Source organism: Rutilus rutilus (assembly GCF_951802725.1).
Source record: "Rutilus rutilus genome assembly, chromosome: 3".
Classification (NCBI taxonomy): domain Eukaryota; kingdom Metazoa; phylum Chordata; class Actinopteri; order Cypriniformes; family Leuciscidae; genus Rutilus; species Rutilus rutilus.
Window position 1 is genome coordinate 27,283,263 of NC_140211.1, and position 19,462 is coordinate 27,302,724.

Sequence of the window (19,462 nt, forward strand, 5' to 3'; positions counted from 1 at the left end):
GTATAAGGAATGCAGAGACAATTATTATTAAGATTAATTTAAGAAAATTGTTTTTCATCTTCCAAGATAATTTGTGAGGCTGTGCATTGATCACTGAATGTTCTCATTACTAAATTCCTGTATTTCACACCAAAATGTCATGCAATGCTATATAAAACATAAAGCAGTTTCAGGGTAATTGCAAGAAACACAGCTTGTATTTTATTATTACTATTACATTTCTGGTTTTGGGGTTTGTAACTAGTATACGTTAACAAGCCTGATGCTTATTTATTATTTTAGTCATTGCCCCATTTGATCTCCCATCCCACCAAGTTTTCCACTAGACTTATCAGAACACGCACAAACTGTAATGCTTAATATAATTGTTGCTTTGCTCAAAATGATGGTGTTGCTCAGAGATTCAGTGGTATCCTGAATAAAGGGGTGTTGACATGGAGGAAACTTCTGACATTTCAAATAGCTCTTGGGCTGTTCAGAACACTCATAAGCATTATATCATGTATATTTTAATCCTGCTCTAGATCATTTCCTAATAAATGGCTGTTGTTCAACCAATGGTTATAATAACAACATATTATAGAAGGCGTGGCCATCCGTTCTTCTCCTGCTACAAGCCTGCATCCGGGCCGTTTACACTGAATTACAACGATCGCAAACCGGAAGTCCCGAATGAAATTTGCAAGATTGACAGAGTTGTGAAGACTTCAGTAGGGAGCGCTGAAAATTAGGTAAATTCATTTCTTCTTATTTGATTTAATAAAACCTGCAGGGGTTTTGCTCATCGTTTCCTCTGATCCGCATTAAGCCTTTAGCCGTACGGCAGGGCAACACTTGTTCGAATTTCCGTCCTGTTAAGTCAAGATGAAACAGGTTTGCAGCTAACGTTAGTTAGCTTAGCAGACGGTCGACTGATCACAACGAACGAACAAATATGTGTGCAGCATTTTTGCTTTGACGCCATCACTTGAGAGGAAATCTGTTGCGTATTATTTAAATCACACGTTTACTCTGTTCTTGCTGGGTAAACACACGGTTACGTGTCCAGATGTTGCGTTTCCTTAGAAACGCGGGGGAATCCGACCTTATGTGTCCAGAGCAGGAGTCTAGACGTGTTGACTACACCAGACGATGAAAAAGAAAGTACACGTTTGACGCTGAACCCAAGCACTTTAAAAGTTCGAAGAAGAACCGCTGGCATGAGCGGTTGTTGTCTGGCAGAAGACACTCAGGATTACTGACCTGTCACAGATAAACTAACGTTACCATGGGCATGGGCAGAAATCAAGCTATGAGCTCCGATCCCAATGTCGATAGTTTCCCCTAGCTCCCATAGTATTGTTCATATGATAATTAAATAATAGTGAAATCTTGGCTGTAACTTACATTGTTTGTTTACAGTTAACGATAAACGCAGCTCAACAAAACGCTCTCATTCAGTGTCTTTTTTCACGCCTTTAGTGAATCTTTATATGGGATGTTTACGTGTCCTACAGTGTAACATGTTCTATTCCATCTAAAACTATTTTAAACAGCCATTTGTTCTTTATTATTATTATGGCCTCATATTAATTAAGAGACTTGCATTTGTTTCACTGCAGGGCTATGTAGAATAAATCCATAACTACATTCACAGTTTTAACCTATTTGCTTATGTGATCACTTGAGGCTTGCAGAGTTAATTTGTTGTGTTTTCTCCTGTGGATTGATGCGTGGACGACCACACTGCAGAGAGATGAGCAGAATCTCACCACACACTCTTGTGCTTCGCTCTGCAGATTATTCTGTGGTAGATGTGCTGAGCACATCCGAACCATGCTAAATGGCTCGACTAGACTAGACACAAAAAATAAAATGATTGCATTTGTGATTGCCGCAGCATAATGGAGCTGGGAATATGATGAGCGGCGCCTGACACTCAGGATTGCTGACCTGCCACACATAAACTACCATATCTATGAGAAGAAGAAAGCTAGCTATGAGCACAGATCACATTGTTTTTTCCCCCTGTAGTATTATTAATGAGATTATAAACAATGGGGAAATCTTGGTTGGACCTTGTTTGTTTATAAGGTCATTGGTACACGAAAAAAGCACTAAATATTGATTTTTAGTGTTGTAAGGCTACAGTCTTTTAGAAAGCATATAGTTTATTTTGGAGGTTTCTTTAGGTCTTTTGTGTTTATGCTCTCTTTAGGGTCTTTGTTTCTGTCTGAAGTGCTGGTTGACTTCACTGGCTGCAGCCTTGAAGCCTCTGGAGCACAACTGTGAATGAGGAGCATTGTTTTTGCTGATGATCTTGGGTGATGAATTAGAGAACCATTTGTAGAGTGGAACAGGACTGATTTTGGAAGGGTGCTGTCTGGTCAGAAGAACCAAAGAATATATGTTCAAGCACTGACGTCAGAGATAGTTCAGCAACAACTAGCTACTTAAAAATGATGAGAGCTTCTCTATATGATTTCTATGACTATAGCAAGATTGCTGTCAGTATTTACAACAGAATCACACTCAGTCATACACATAACTGAGATAAGCCGTGTTCTTTGATCAGAGCGACAGATTGTCACCTGAAGTATGTTATGATATCCTATTATTTAGAGATATGGACGTGGGTGTCACAGTAGAATGAAGACGGTCACAGATGTTAGTAAACGTGAAGCTGGCTCTGCTAGGGTTAAGGCTATAAATAGAAGCATAGGGTAAAACTGAGATTTCTTGTCAGTATGCGGTTGGACGGCCACATTGCCGCGCGGCACCAAAGCGAGGGACTGTCACAGCAGATCAGTGTCTGAGCCCTACTGACTCCTGCATTAGTAGCCTTACAGCCTCACACATACAGTCAGATATCAAATATAGCACATTCACAATGCCACAATATTTTCATACTAAAAGAATAAGAACAAAATATAATTATAATGTAATAAAAAGCTTGACCCTGCCGATTATGACAAATTAAAACACTCGATGGTGTGGATTATTTACATTACATAGGGGAGTAATGTTCTTTTATGTGCTTTAATGTTCGAATGCCTGTTGGTTAATGAAAAGATCTGAAACACTTGCAAAGGCTAGTTCACTGCATTTTTACACTACATGATTTTCTCAATGAAATCTATGGTTAAGCTTTCAAATAAATGCACTGTTGGTGCACTGTCACCAGATGGTATTAATGGTTGATGGTCGTTTGCTTACCATATGATGGAGTGCACATGGAAGCTAGTGATTATTAGGGCTGTAGCCTAAACAATACATCGATCAAATGACTAATGATCCGATGTATCGCTGCAACGTGTAAAAAATCTATATCTATAGACTACTAGCTAATATTCCTGCTGTCATTCATTAAACACCAAAAGACAAAGAGAAAATTTCTCACTGCTCTTGACTCTAAATAACTTTTATAACTTTAATATTATAAATCTATATTATCAGATGTCCAAATTGGGGTACAGGATGTGCTATTTTCAGATTTATGTTCATGTTACATATTTTGGTTGCATTTGTGAATTAATAAAAATACAACTGGTTGTGTAAAATAGGCACAGAATATCATAATATCGATATATCGATCGATACGCCCCTGAATTTAATCGAATCATATTGCAGAATTTTTTGAGATATCGTCTAATATTGTATCGCTGGCTATTAGAATCAGTAGTATCATATCGTATCATGATGAGCTGTCCGATTTACACCCCTAGAGATGATGTGATCGAGAAACAAATCCTTTTTTAATAATGCTTTAGTTAATTAACCTGATTTTCTATTTTAACAGAATAGAATGCAATGCAACAACCGGCTCTTTTGAATGCAGTGTTATTGCAATGAGGAAATTAAATAGTTTTTCAACTATTAGTTGTGCAAGACAGCACAGAAGCAAAAGCTCATTTGTTTCTTTTAATTCCACAACTGCTTCCTAGTCCATTAGCTGTGTCATTTATGAATAAAAACCTATCCTGAATAATATAAATAGTATTTATTTATGCTGGTTTCCCTATCACAAAGCTGTTGTATGAGGCTAAACTGACTATGCTTTAATTAATAATAATTAAAAAAATCTGTACTTTTGTGCATGGAAACTTGCATTATTGTAAATGCCCTTGTTACAGTGTAATTAATTATACATTTAAGTCCTGAGCAATATTAATCAAGAACATGTACTTACTGTAGTGTTAGGATTAGGGTTTGGTTTAGGGTTAGTTGCATAACATTTTGCAGAAGTTACTGTTAGTTACAGTTAGTACATGTAACATAACAATGCCACTGTAAAATAAAGTGTTACCTAAATGTATGAATCAGTATCTAAGCCAGAAAACTAAATTAATATTTATTTTTTCTACTGTTTCTAATGGCCCGTTTCTAATGTTGTCATGTCTTTACTGTGCCTTATTATGAAATGTACTTCCGTTAAACAATCCTCACGGGACAGATTCATAGATAGCAAGACTGTGTTACGAAACAAACCTGTTCATCATTTGTCATTGTGGTCACCCATGTGAGTCAGCCAGTTACTGTTCAAGCAAGTGTGTGTGTGTGAAACGCTGCATTTGCACAGGCTTACGCTGGACGGACAAGAATCTAATGTGAAGGGAACTGTGCATTTGCAGATCTCAGTATAATGTTGTGTGGTATAGTTTTGTGCTGTTCTATGTCTAACTGTTGTGTGTGAATTGTGTTGTCTTAGAGGACCATCATGTCCTCTGACCTGCTGGTGGACCTTCAAGATGATCTGGGAGGAGACGACTCTCCTAGTGCTGCGCTGGACCAGCTCAAACTGGTACAGGACAAACAGTGGCCACCAGATGACCCTTTTAGCCTGAGCAAATCCGGTGAGTGGAAGTGTGTGTGTGTCATACAGGATAATAATAATGTTTAAATGTAGTTTCTTTTTGCAGAATCACGCTGTTCGTTTTGGAAAATAAAGCTGTGTGAGCAAAAGGAAGTAATTGCAAAGAACTACCATTTTTATCATGAATTCCAATCATATGCTTGCTATATTTAGAAGCAAATGAAGCTGAAGTCTTCCAGATGACATAATTGTCACCGCCTATTTAAGAGCCAGCAGAGAACTCAAGTAGTCATGCAGCATTAGTCATACAGCACACACATGCAGTGTAATTGGTTCTTCATTTGGTTAAGCCAGTGAAGCTCTGAGGATTCAGTAAAGTAGAATGAGAGTGATCAGAGAGGCTGACTTACTTACTTATCACTCTATTGCCATATACGCTATAGCGTGTGTTTGTGAAACTGGATGTTTTCATGCAGGTCTTGACATTGCTGTTTTTTTCTCACCAGCCACTGTGGCTGGTGGTCTTACAAAGTTACTAGCCACTCAGCATTTTCACTGGCCACAATTTTGTTGTTGGGAAATTACGTTTCATATTATGATTAAAGTTGACTTTGGCGTGCTAAAATTGACTGGAGAAAGATTTACAGCCCTTTCAAATGTAAATGACCACTGTATACAACCAAATCAAGATATCATGAAATGTAAAACACTACAGGTCATATTATTAAATATGTATGTACAGTCAAACTAAAAATTCAGACACCAGATATTTTTTTAAAATCTTTTTTACTAGTTGGTGCAGAACACTATAGTTAATTTATCTAAGTGAGGATAGCAAAATATATTTAAAAAATAATAAAACTGTGACACATTATACCCAAAAATTCTTCATACAGTGGACTGCCAGTAAATGTTTAAAATATTTGTGACCAAACATTTTTCAGACACTTTGTTTACTGACATTGATTGTTTACAGCTTAACGGAAGTTACACCCATAATTCGCGCAAAGCGTCATGTGGCGTGGGAATAATGTATAATGATAGTCTCGACTTTAAAACTGGTCTTCCCAACCACAAAGGAGACCCCCTTTTCACTGCCGTACATCCTACAATCGCCACAGTACATGGTTTTCTTTGCTGTATCATATACCAGCCTTTCTCGACATTACTGCTTCGACCACTTTTGGTTGAACTTTCTTTTCTTCTTTATGTTTCCTCTTCCTTTTCATCCTCAGGTATTCTTTTGTGTGTTGTTAACACTCTGGGTTTTGTTAAGGTATTAGTTCACCCCAAAATGAAAATTTCCTAATAATTTACTCACCCCAATGCCATCCAAGATATCCATGTCTTTCTTTCCTCAGTGGGAGAGAAATTATGTTTTTTGAGGAAAACATTTCTGGATTTTTCTTCTAACAATGGACTTCATTGGTTACCATTGTTTTTAAGTCCAAAACAATGCAGTTTCAAAAGTCTTTGAAGTGTTTAAACGGGCTGTACGCGATCACAGCTGAGGAAGAGGTTGTTATCTAACGAAACGATAGGTCATTTAAAATTTTTTTTTTAATTATTTATACGCTTTTTACCTTCAATAGTTCGGATTGAGCTGATCAACAAACGGACAGGGAACTACGTCATCACGTTGAAAGGTCACGCCGGTGCCGGCAGAAGTACCGCCCCACTATTTACAGTGCGACCGTACGTAGGAGGATAGTTCAAATAGTATTGTTTGCTATATATATATATATATATATATATATATAGTAATATATATATATATAGTAATAGTATTCAGTGAATATGAATAGTATATGAATAACATTCTGATGAATATGAATAGTAGTTCAAATAGTATTGCCGGCGCCGGCATGGGGACATCTTGTTAAAAGGGGCATTATACCATCCCTTTAATTATTTCAGATGCCTTTTTGAGAAGACTACAATTAAAGTATTTATATTGGCGGGTGTTAATGTCAAGCCCTGTTTCCATGCATCATCTCTGACTGTAATATTGTAAGCCTTACAAAATAGTGCCATGCCTTACTTTTAATCCCAGAGAGATTTACATTCAAGTGATATTTTAGAATCCTGTCAAGAGTCTTAAAAGTAAAAAAGAATTAGACTCTTACTTTTTTTTTTTTTTTTTTTTTTTTTTTTATGTGGCATTCATTATATTCTTTCCTGCAGCTTCAGACATTAAAAGTCTTGGTGACAAGTCACATCTGTCCTGGGACGACCCCTTCTATGACATCGCCAGACATCAGATTGTGGAGGTGGCAGGTGAGACGTTATTAAATGCACAAGCATCACCAGCTGGCGTTTATTCTAGTTCTAAAGTTCTTGATCTTTCTCTTTCTTTTTAGGTGATGATAACTTTGGTCGGAAAGTCATCGTTTTTAACGCTTGTCGCATGCCCCCCCAACATCAGCTGGATCATCATAAACTTCTCATGTAGGCGTCACTGCTCTTACTTGATTTATGTGCTTCATTAAGCTGGGCTTAATACGCTGCATCACGTATGCATGGCCTTTTTCCTAATTATGGGTGGTTGAAATGACATGGTTTATTATTTGTCCAGGCAATCATACGTAGATGAGCACAAGACACTATAAAGATTAAGGTCAAGTGCAGAGAACAAAAATGTTCAGGGAAAACATTGATTATGACTCAAGGAGAGAAGTTGTCCTTAGGGAAAAAAAAGAGAAGATATAAGCAGCACTTTTGAGTTGTCAACTGATGTTTTCTGTTTTCTTATGTAGTTTATTTGGTGAATCCTAATATATTTAGGTTTTAATTGAAATGGTAATTAAATATATTGATTATATTCTTACATCGTGAGATTTTGAAATAATATATTTTTATAATAATAATGTAATTTTTTTGTTATCATGTGGTGTGACAAAGTAATTTGGTGTGACATTTAAAATAATATTCAGATACAATTATTAAAGTTTGATAGTTGTAAATAGTGTCAGTAAAAGTTGTATTAAATTATAGCACAGTTTTGCTAACCACACTCATGTACTACTTTCAGTAGACTAAAATTAGTCATTTTTATGAATAAAAAAGAAAGAAAGTATAAAACACACTGACCTGGTTTCATAGACCGGGCTTAGATTAGACCTTAGTTCAATTAGGACATTTAAGTAGGCTTTATAAACATGACATTATTTTTACTGGTGTGCATCTTGAGAAAAAACAGTGGCACTGACATATTTTAAGATCTGTTTCTTTCAGTTAAAACAGCTCAAACATGCATTTTAGTCTGGGACTAGGCTTAAGCCTTGCCTGTGAAAACAGGGGACTATGTCACATCATTTAGCAGTTTCAGGGATTAGTCTAGAAAAAAAGACGATTAAAGTTAGTTTAAAATGGCAAATGTATATGACCCTGTCAGCAATACATTTTTTGAATTGTTTTCATTTCATATTCTCGAGGTTATTTCTTCCTTCATTGTTCGCATATACTGAGTGGTTGACATTTATGCAGAGTAATAAATCAATCATGTGTTCAGTGGTTCAAAGCACCATAATGCTCTAAGTTTTTAATGAAGTGAAATTGAGACAGACGTCTTATATCCGTTTAGTTCCTTGTTGTGAACTTCCAGGAGTTGTCTGAGAGGATGATTGCATGTGTGTCTATGAAGAGCAAATTTCACACTCAAGTCAAGTCAAGTCATCTTCATTTATATAGCGCTTTTAACAATGTAGATTGTCTCAAAGCAGCTTTACAGAGATAAGCGTATAATTTAAGGTAACAGAGATTGTTTCGGCTTTACAGCAGAGTTAAGTTATTTCCATCTAAAGTTAGTTTTAATTGATTTGGTTCCGTCGCAATGATCATTTGTTATTAAATTAGGGGCCGCTAAGACGACACCATTCTCTCTACACAGACTTTAAACGCGAACCTGTGAGAAACGCTGATGGCGGTCACATGCGCATTTAGAATGGGTTCTATAGTTATGTGCGTTAGAATATACGCAGGTTTGGAATTCCCTACAAGCCAAGCCTAAACAAAATACTTGTCTTTCCTTATAAATTTTGATAAGGAATTTTATTTTATTTGTTGCTTTGGGGTAGGACCGCAAGACGAATTTTCCCGACAACGCCTTATCTGTAGAGTGGTAGTGGGATCCTCCATAGGGAGAGACTAGTTGGCACTTCAGCACTGCGTTGTCATCGGTCCAGGTGAAGGTCCTTCGTCAGATCTGGATACGGCCCGGATCCGGCAGGCTGCAGGAAAAACCTTGGGATAAACACAGACACTAAAATTAGCGTAGATGCCATTCTTCTCATGATGTAACGAGTACATCAGGATTTTTGGGAAGTGTTCCCGGTTCCGGCTGACCTAATCTATGCAGCATAACATTAAATTATAGAAGTCTATAATGTATTATGTGAAAGCTAGGTCAAAGAGATGTGTCTTTAATCTGGCTTTGAACTGACAGAGTGTGTCTGCTTCCCGGACAATGGTAGGAAGACTGTTCCAGAGTTTTGGTGCTAAATAGGAAAAGGATCTACCGCCAGCAGTGGATTTTGATATTCTAGGTATAATCAACTGGCCGGAATTTTGAGATCGTAATAGACGTGACGGACTATAATGCGTTAAGAGCTCGCTCAAGTACTGCGGAGCTAAACCATTCAGTGCTTTGTAAGTAATAAGCAATATTTTAAAATGTATGCGATGTTTAATAGGGAGCCAATGCAGTTTTGACAGAACTGGGCTAATATGGTCATACTTCCTGGTTCTGGTAAGAACTCGAGCTGCTGCGTTTTGAACCAGCTGTAGTTTGTTTATTAAGCGTGCAGGGCAACCACCTAGTAGAGCATTACAATAATCTAGCCTTGAGGTCATGAACGCATGAACTAATTGTTCCGCATTTGTCAATGAGAGCATATGACGTAATTTAGATATATTTTTAAGATGGAAAAATGCAGTTTTACAGATACTAGACACGTGACTTTCAAATGAAAGATTGGTATCAAAGAGCACACCCAGGTTCCTAACCGACGACGAAGACTTAACAGAGCAGCCATCAAGTGTTAGACAGTATTCTAGGTTATTACGTGAGGAAGTTTTTTGTCCAATAATTAGAAACTCTGTTTTTTCAGAATTTAGAAGTAGGAAATTACAAGTCATCCAATTTTTTATATCCGCTATGCATTCCGTTAATTTTGTGAATTGATAAGTTTCGTTAGGTTTTGAAGAAATATAGAGCTGAGTATCATCGGCATAACAGTGAAAGCTAATGCCATGTTTCCTAATGATATCTCCTAAGGGTAGCATGTACAGAGTGAACAGCAGCGGTCCTAGTACTGAGCCTTGTGGTACGCCATACTGAACTTGTGATCGATGAGACATCTCTTCATTTACTGCTACAAACTGATAACGGTCAGATAAGTATGATTTAAACCATGCTAGTGCATTTCCCGTAATGCCAACATAATGTTCTAATCTATTTAAAAGAACGTTGTGGTCGATGGTGTCAAACGCAGCACTAAGATCGAGTAACACTAATAGAGAGATACAACCACGATCGGATGATAAGAGCAAATCATTTGTGACTCTAACGAGAGCTGTCTCAGTACTATGGTACGGTCTAAATCCGGACTGGAAATCCTCGCAGATATCATTTCTTTCAAGAAAGGAACACAGTTGTGAGGATACTGCCTTTTCTAATATCTTTGACAGAAAAGGTAGATTCGAGATCGGCCTGTAATTGACTAATTCTGAAGGATCAAGTTGCGTTTTTTTAACAAGCGGTTTAATCAAAGCCAGCTTAAAGTTTTTTGGTACGTATCCTAATGACAAAGACGAATTAATGATATTAAGAAGAGGATCTATGACCTCTGGAAGTATTTCTTTCAGTAGCTTAGTCGGTATAGGGTCTAACATACATGTTGTAGATTTAGATGATTTAATGAGTTTAGTAAATTCTTCCTCTCCTATAGCAATGAATGAATCAAATTTTTCCTCAGGGAGACTACAATGCACTGCCTGATGCGATACTGTAGTAGACGGTTGCATAGTTATAATTTTGTCCCTGATATTATCAATCTTATAAGTGAAGAAGTTCATATAGTCATTACTGCTGTGCTGCTTGGAAACTTCGGTGCTTGAAGCTTTATTTTTCGTTAGTTTAGCCACCGTTTCAAATAAATACCTAGGATTATGTTTATTTTCTTCTAATAGGGTTGAAAAATAAGCAGATCTAGCAGCTTTTAAAGCCTCTCTGTATGCAATCGAACTCTCTTCCCATGAAATGCGAAATACCTCTAGTTTTGTTTTCTTCCAGTTGCGCTCCATTTTTCTGGCTGCTCTCTTAAGGGCCCGAGTGTGCTCGTTGTACCACGGCGTTGGACTATTTTCTTTAATCTTCTTTAAGCGCAACGGAGCAACTGTGTCTAAAGTGCTGGAAAAGAGAGAGTTAAACGTTTCTGTTGTAATATCTAGTTCTTCTAAGCTATCTGAGATGCTGAGATGATGAAACTGATTAGGAAGATTATTAATAAAGCAATCTTTAGTAGCAGAAGTGATAGGTCTCACATATTTGAAACACGGAGTCGGCTTTGCAGCCTTGGCTAAATGCAAATTACACGAGACTAGATAATGATCTGAGATGTCATCGCTCTGCTGCAGAATTTCAACGGCATCCACATCTATTCCATGTGATAATATTAGATCTAGAGTATGATTACGACGATGAGTAGGTCCTGACACGTGTTGTCTAACTCCAATTGAATTTACAATGTCTTTAAATGCCAATCCCAATGCATCTTTTTCATTATCGATGTGTATATTAAAATCACCAACAATTAGTAATTTATCTGCAGTCAATATTAATTCTGATAGAAAGTCCGCAAATTCTTTGATAAAGTCTGTATGGTGCCCTGGTGGCCTGTATACAGTAGCCAGCACAAATCTCAAACGTGATTTATCGTTTACACTATAGATTTTTACATTAAGCACCAATGCTTCAAAAGAATTATATTTAAAACTTGATTTCTTAGTGGTTTTGAAACTATTACTATAGATTACAGCAACACCACCCCCTTTGCGTTTCAGACGAGGCTCATGTTTATAACAGTAATCTTGCGGGGTTGATTCATTTAAAGTAATGTAATCGTTTGGTTTTAGCCAGGTTTCTGTCAAACACAGCACATCTAGGTTATTATCTGAAATCATATCGTTAACAACGAGTGCTTTTGAAGTAAGCGATCGAATATTCAGCAACCCAAGCTTTAGCATTTGCTCATCTGTATTATAGCTGTTTTTTATTTGTTGAACATCAATTAAATTTTTAACCTTAGTTGGGTTTAAACGTTTTTTGGATTTCCAAATTCGGGGAACAGACACAGTCTCTATATGATGATAGCTAGGTGAAAGAGGCTCTATGTGATAGGATTTATCTGACCTTGGTGACGCGAGGCCGCTAGCAGACAGTCGGTTAAGCCAGTCTGTCTGCTTCCTGACCTGAGCCCCAGATTGTCATGTTTGAGCTCTAAGACTATGAGCCATATTACTAGAGAGAAGAGCAGCACCATCCCAGGAGGGATGAATACCATCTCTTTTCAACAGGTCAGGTTTGCCCCAAAAACTTTTCCAATTGTCTATGAATTCTATATTATTAAGCGGACACCACTTAGACAGCCAACCGTTAAGCGAACATAATCTACTAACTATCTCATCACTCCTGCGAACAGGAAGGGGGCCAGAGCAAATTACAGTCCTTGACATCGTACTTGCAAGTTCACACACCTCTTTAATATTAATTTTGGTGATCTCCGACTGGCGGAGTCGAACATCATTAGTGCCGACATGAATAATGATCTTAGAGAATTTACGATTAGCATTAGCCAGCACTTTTAAATTTGCTTTGATGTCAGGCGCTCTGGCTCCCGGCAAACATGTGACTATGGTGGTTGGTGTCTCTATTTTCACGTTCCGTGTAATAGAATCGCCAATAACTAGGGCACAATCATTCTCAGTGGGTGTTTCACTGAGCGGGGCAAATCGATTTGTTATGGTAATCGGAACGGAAGAGTGGTTTTTAGATCCGCGACTAGAGCGATCCCTCACTGTCACCAAAGAGTATAGAAGCCCAAGAGGCGAAACTCTGTTGTGTTATGGGTAACAGTCTGTAGATGGCGCTGCGGAGGCGAATCCGCCATTATGGACTGAAAGCTGCTGGAATCGTTAGCGCCAGTCAATGGCAAAATCCATTTTAGTATGTGTTAATAGTTCATGTGTGCACTGCTAGATTGCACATCTTTTTTGTACCTTTTTGTACCTTTCCGCCTGTAATAGGACATTCATAGTTTTTTTTTTCTTGCCATTGAAACGTTCACTGTGTAAAATATTAACTGTCTTTAGAAATGTTCATTTATAAAAAAAAAATTCAAAATCATATATATGGTGATGTTTACTAATTTCAAAATCAACATTTGAATAAATATCTTATTACTTATATCTAATTACTGTGTATCTGCCTATAGACAAGCGAACATATATTATTTCATAAATTTCTGTTAGTCATATAACAAGGAAAATGCATAATAGAACATAAATATTGATAGATTAAAGTTTTGCAGTAATTTTATAATTGTATCTTTGCAAACCGTAAGTGGTAGGCTAATGAAGCCGATTCGGTGGGGATACCCTTACTAAAAAGTACTAAGGAATCTTATAGTATTTTGGGACAAAATAAATGTTTTTTATTATTATTGTTTTCATATTTATAGTATTTTGGGACAAAATATTATAGTAATCTTATAGGAATACTATAGTAATTTGGGACATACTACATAAGTACGATAAGACTACTATAGCAGCTTAAAAATATTATAGAGAGGCTATACAGAACATCACAGAAGTATGTTATGTTCTGTAATACCTCTATAATATCCTAGAGCCGCTATAGTATTTCTATAGTAGTCTTATAGTACTTCTATAGTAATATTTTGTCCCAAAATACTATTTTCCTAACCAACACATATACGTATATTTTCTGTCATTTAACGTCATTTAACGTCGGTCATCCTCATTAATGTATTTTAAATTGTTTTCATATTTAGATATGACGGCCAGAAAAAATTAAGCTATGTTAAGTTTTTGTTATTTTAAGTTTTTCAGTGCCATTGACTCCCTTTATTTTTCGGCGTTTTCCTTCAGTTTTCAGTCCATAATGGCGGCCGCGCCGTCAAGTCATGGGGGCAACTGTTGCTATGGGGCGTTCTATTGAGTTTCGCCTCTTGGGCTTCTATACTCTTTGCTGTCACCCATTTGCCCGGCTGCACGGGCTCTACTTCAGCCAGAACCGACTCATGTAAAGTGTGCACTATTCTATGCGCATCCAAAACATCTAAAGCACTAGCACTCTTACTATCCTCAATTAAAGTTTGGATGCGTGTTTCTAATTCTGAAATCTTCTCTGTCAACCTAACTGTCTCCTTACATTTATCACATATAAATCCTATATTGTCGACAGAGAAGCCTATACTAAACATGTGACATGAAGTGCAAGTGACAATAACAGGACAAGACATTACTCACCGTGTTTGTTGAGTGATTCTTACTCACCTGAGCTTTTTATGAACTCAAAGGCGCGGACGCGCGAGAGAAAAATAAATAAATAAAATAGCTGAGCGCACGGGTGGCGCGTTAACAGGCTAGCGAATTACTAGCGTGTTGTGCTAGTAGTACTAATAACAAAAGCTAGCGATGTCAGGTTAATCTGAGATGTTGGGTAAAATGTAGTAGTATAAACAACTAGAAATGGTAGTAAAATGATGGTTCAAAACAAAGAAATATATGGCTAAGACGGAGCTTATCGCACCGAATCAAACAAACACACTCACAGCAGGCAGCGAGGCAGACAGGAGCAATCGATCAGACAGCAATCGATCAGGGGAATCAAACCTGATCAGTGAGTGTATCACTCTAAAGTGTATAAATGAAACCTTAAGTTTCAGTAGTTGACATGTTCTCATAAGTGTAGGTTTTCAGTCTAATTTGAAGTTTATATTTGGTGTGAATTGATTGATTGATATTTGTGTGCAGGTATTTGAAGCAGACTCTTGACAAGTATGTGGAGAGTGATTATACCCTCATTTACTTCCATCATGGTCTGACCAGGGAGAACAAGCCCTCTCTCAGCTGGCTTCGAGATGCCTATCGGGAGTTTGACAGGAAGTGAGTGATGCTTCTGTTAGTGAGAGGTTCACGAGTGCTTTAACAACAGTACACAAGAGCAAGTGGTTCTCTCAAGCTTCACTATCGCTGTGTCTGTTGCAGGTATAAGAAAAATATCAAGGCGCTGTACATCGTCCATCCCACCATGTTTATCAGAACCATCCTTATTCTCTTCAAACCTATCATCAGGTCAGTGCCACACTATGCTTAATATGCTGAACTTCTGTCTTCCATAAGGTTCTGTTTTATTCTGTATTTGATCTGTAGATTCTCAGACCTGTACTGTAATCGGAGTCTGACCGCCTGCATTCTATACTTCATGTTACAGCTTTAAGTTTGGCCAGAAGATAAATTACGTAAATTATTTGAGTGAGCTGGAGGAGGTTGTGAAGTGTGATCAGCTGGTGATTCCCAACAGAGTCAGAGAGTAAGAAATGACATATGCAGTTATACATCTACTCAGATCATTTTTTTAGCCCCGAAGAAATTCATTCAAGAGTTTCTTTGTGTAGGTATGATGATAAGATCCGTCTGTCTCTGAAGCCGTCTGTCGTCCCTGGACCGATCTCTCCCCCCCGTAGTCCTCCTCTTCCTTTCCAGCAGTTTGGCGTCCCACTGTCAGCGTGAGTTTTTCCTTACACTTTCCCCCTCACATCTCACCCAGCTACGGTTACTGACAAAAAACATGACGCACCTTCATTCTTGTTTGTACTCTTAAACCTGCCATTGCCATTTAGAGTTTTTTTGTTGTTTGAAATCAGATTGAGACACATGGCAGCAGATTCGGAGGGAATTCCTCTAGTCATGCGTGATACTATTGGATACCTGCAGGAGAATGGTTGGTCTTTTACTACTTTATATATATTATATATAGCCTTCATGGGTTGAAATTGTCTGATGAGTTCACCGTCATAGGAATGGTATGCTAAATTGATTATAGATTATTGTAAATTAATTAATTAATTTGCTTATTTGAGAATGTGAATTTCTTTTCCATCTTCATTTGTAGGTCTCCAGATAGAGGGAATATTCCGGCGTTCTGCAAACGTTTCTTTGGTTAAGGATATTAAGCAGAAATATAACTCTGGTAAAGTCATGTGGTGCTCTGTACACATTTCCTGTTCATTAAAATCGATTGGCATCAGCCCTCAGAATGTTGCTTGTGTGTGCGTCTATAGGAGAGGAAGTGAGTTTCACTCAGCTGGACAATGTCCACTTGGCAGCTGTGATTCTAAAGATGTTCCTCAGAGAACTGCCAGAGCCGCTGCTCACCTACCAGCTCTACAATGACATTGTCAACTTCCACAGTAAGAACACTACACACAACCCACTCACACACCACCTTCAAATTCCAGCAGCTTCCAGAAAACTCACACTTACTGACATTTGTTAACTGATTTGCTAAAACATGTTTTTGCATACAAACTATTTACAATTCCTTTGTGTTATCAGATGTTGACACGGAGTCTCAGGCAGAAAGAATTCGGAACATGCTGATCTCACTTCCTGAGGAGAACTATGCATCACTGCGCTTCCTCATACAGTTCCTTGCTCAGGTAATGGTAATACTCATCATAATCGGCAATGTTCGACAATAAGGATTTTTTACTTAATGTTAAGTAACTTTTTTATTATATTACTTTTAGAATTTTAGCATGTTTTACATTTATTTAAAAATATATATTTTTTAAGTGCCCCTATTATGCTTTTTCAGACATTACCTGTCATGTAGTGTGTGATATAGGCGTTTATGAATGTAAGAGGTCTGCAAAGCTACAAAGATCAAAGTGCACGATACATGGAGTTATTGTCTCCCAAAAGAAATAACTAAATTAGCATAATGCCAGCCTATGGTCTTTATTGGCTGCCGCGAACAATGTGTACTCTGACCCGCCATCTGACCATTCAGAGCAGAGTAGGCTCTTGGAAAGGAGGGGTTTTTAGAGAGTCTGAATCCTTTATTGAACCTTTTCAGTCACTGAGAAATGAGGTGATGTGCAGTGTACATTATGAGAATATTACAGCTTTTTATTAAAAAAATAAATAAAAGTATTACCTTGGTTACATGTAAACTTATAGTAGGAAACTTCCAAAACAAAATTAGGAATCTTTAAAATACCATAATAGGGGCACTTTAAAAATAGGATTTTTATTTATTTATTATACTTTCCCAACACAGTTTTTTTAATTATAAGTTTTCCTTACAAAAATAGCTGATAATTGTACAGATAACCTCAATCCAGCATTAAATATCCCTGCTAATAGATCTTGCTCAGTATTTCTTTCCTACTTTCTCCTTTAAGCCCGTTAGTGTTTCTGATCTTTATTGTTACTGATGTGCAGGTATCTGCTGAGAGTGAAGTCAATAAGATGACCAATGCCAACCTGGCTGTGGTGTTTGGGCCCAACTTGCTGTGGGGGCAGGATGCTTCCATGACACTCAGCGCAATCGGGCCAATCAACAACTTCACCCGCATCCTGCTTGACCTACATCAGGAGGTCTTCGCTCAGTGAGGAGCAGGAGAACTTTTCACGTTGACTCCACCCCGGTTATTGTCCCTTCCCTGTTCCATGGCTTTTGCCCCTCTGCTATGTCCCGTCCTTCGTGTCTCCCTCCGTATTGTCAAATGCATGAGTGTTTCAACTGGTGAAGCTCCACGAAAAGGATACTAGAAGGCGCTGGGCGGTCAAGCTTTCACAAAAGTTTAGGCTGTGATTTAAATTCTGACAATCATCTTGTCTCTCCTGCAGAAGTCATGTAGCTGCTTCAGCAGACGTAATGGTACTGCACAGGCACAAGAGTTTTATAAGGTCTGTTAGCAGAGGCCTAAATCAATAAACCAGTACAGGCAGCCGTTTTTATTTTCATTTTTTATTTTTTTGTTGTTGCTCATCAGCTGTACTTTGGATATTGTTTGTTCGACTTGACCGATGCGAGTTCAGTTCATTTTTCCGAGAAAAAAACATTAGGCTAAATGCACACGTCCTCTATTTTGCAAGCCATAGCTGGCACGAGCTATGGACAAGTATAAAGCACTACTACACAAAACTTGAAACACTTATTTTAAACAAGTTTCTTTCTTATTACATAAAGTATAATGGTATTATGTATTGTCTCAAAGATCTTTCATTCACACTTAATTTATATTATTATTTCTACTATCCATTTCAGAGTCTCAGTATTTCCAGGAACAGGGCAGATACTTTTATGGGCAGATACTTTTATGGCCAGCACAAATTTCCTGATGCTGAAACAGCTGATTTTTTTAATACATATATATATATATATATCTATATCTGCCAACAGTCACCCTTCTCTCTGTATGTGTGGGGTTTTGTGTATTTTGTGTGTGGTCTTTTCAGTAATGCTGTTGTATTGTATTATACCCCAGAAATATTTATTTTGGCCAAAGATTATATGGTTAAAATGGTTGTGGTAAATTTTATTTGTAACTAGAAGACAAAACTGTCGGGGACAGTGCCATTACACATGGGCGCATTTGAAACAAAAGCCCAAAGATTAGGAATAGCAAACAACAATTTGATGTCATTTTGTCCTCTTAGTAAAATTGTGGTTTGATCTATGAGGAAATATATCATAGTGCGATAAGTTATTGCTGGTGTCTGAGTACATAAAGACATGAGTACATCGACATTCCAGTTGTATCACAGGGCTCTGTACGTGGAGTGGGAGTTTCCCCTTCGCTTTAATTTCATAATTAATGGATATGAACTGTCAGGATTTCGCACAAAAGAGGTTTGTTTCATGATCTGAAGTCCAAAAGAACCATAAAGCAGGTACTTGGGTACTAGTTAATTTAGCACTAACGAGTTGTGTCATATGCCTTGATATTGAATTGTAACTGTTTACTGTGTCATGCAAATGTCTTATTCATGTCAATACATCTGAACATTGACATGTGGACCAGTGGCTTAAATAGTTTTAGAAAAGCTCCCTCAAACCCACGTGTCTGTGTGCCTTACTGGAGTGAACCGGCGATGATATTAGCTGTTGAATTATTCCCCTTCTCTGGACAGATCTGTGAACTTTGTGCCATTCTCTTGTATCTGTATCCAAACACATACCTGTTTACCTGTGCTGTAGACGTGTATCTCTGGTTTCCAGGTGGAACTTTGCATTACTTCTTTTGTGAAGGTTCTTTTCTTCCATTTTGGCTGTTAAAATGTATTCTGTGCTTTTGAAATCTTTACTTTTGTATATCATGTTGTGAATTCAGAGTAATAAATTGTTAGAGATGGTGTCATTTTTTTCCCCTTTTGTGGTTTTGTTTTTTAAGCTTTAGAACATCTACAGGTTGTGATGAGCAAATAAAAACTGATAAAGACAGATAAAAACAGGCATTTTATTGGCTTTTAAATATATATTTTTTTCCAGTAATAACGACACAGAGTACAATAAACTGATAATAAATAGTTATATAGTATTTTGGAACTTTGTCATTGCCACTTCGTCAAGTGCAG

At 37.5% G+C, this 19,462-nt stretch overlaps 1 protein-coding gene across 1 annotated transcript; it reads left to right on the top strand.

Moving 5' to 3' along the window:
- The first annotated feature begins 616 nt into the window (after window positions 1-616).
- On the top strand, window positions 617-19,245 carry arhgap1 (Rho GTPase activating protein 1). Its single transcript, XM_084404372.1, has 13 exons — window positions 617-731; window positions 4,688-4,832; window positions 6,977-7,069; window positions 7,153-7,240; window positions 14,849-14,980; window positions 15,083-15,169; window positions 15,309-15,407; window positions 15,493-15,603; window positions 15,742-15,818; window positions 15,990-16,067; window positions 16,159-16,287; window positions 16,433-16,536; window positions 17,324-19,245. Exons 2-13 carry the CDS (start codon window positions 4,697-4,699, stop codon window positions 17,492-17,494), a joined length of 1,305 nt encoding a protein of 434 aa, XP_084260498.1. The 5' UTR covers window positions 617-731; window positions 4,688-4,696; the 3' UTR covers window positions 17,495-19,245.
- Window positions 19,246-19,462: the final 217 nt, after the last annotated feature.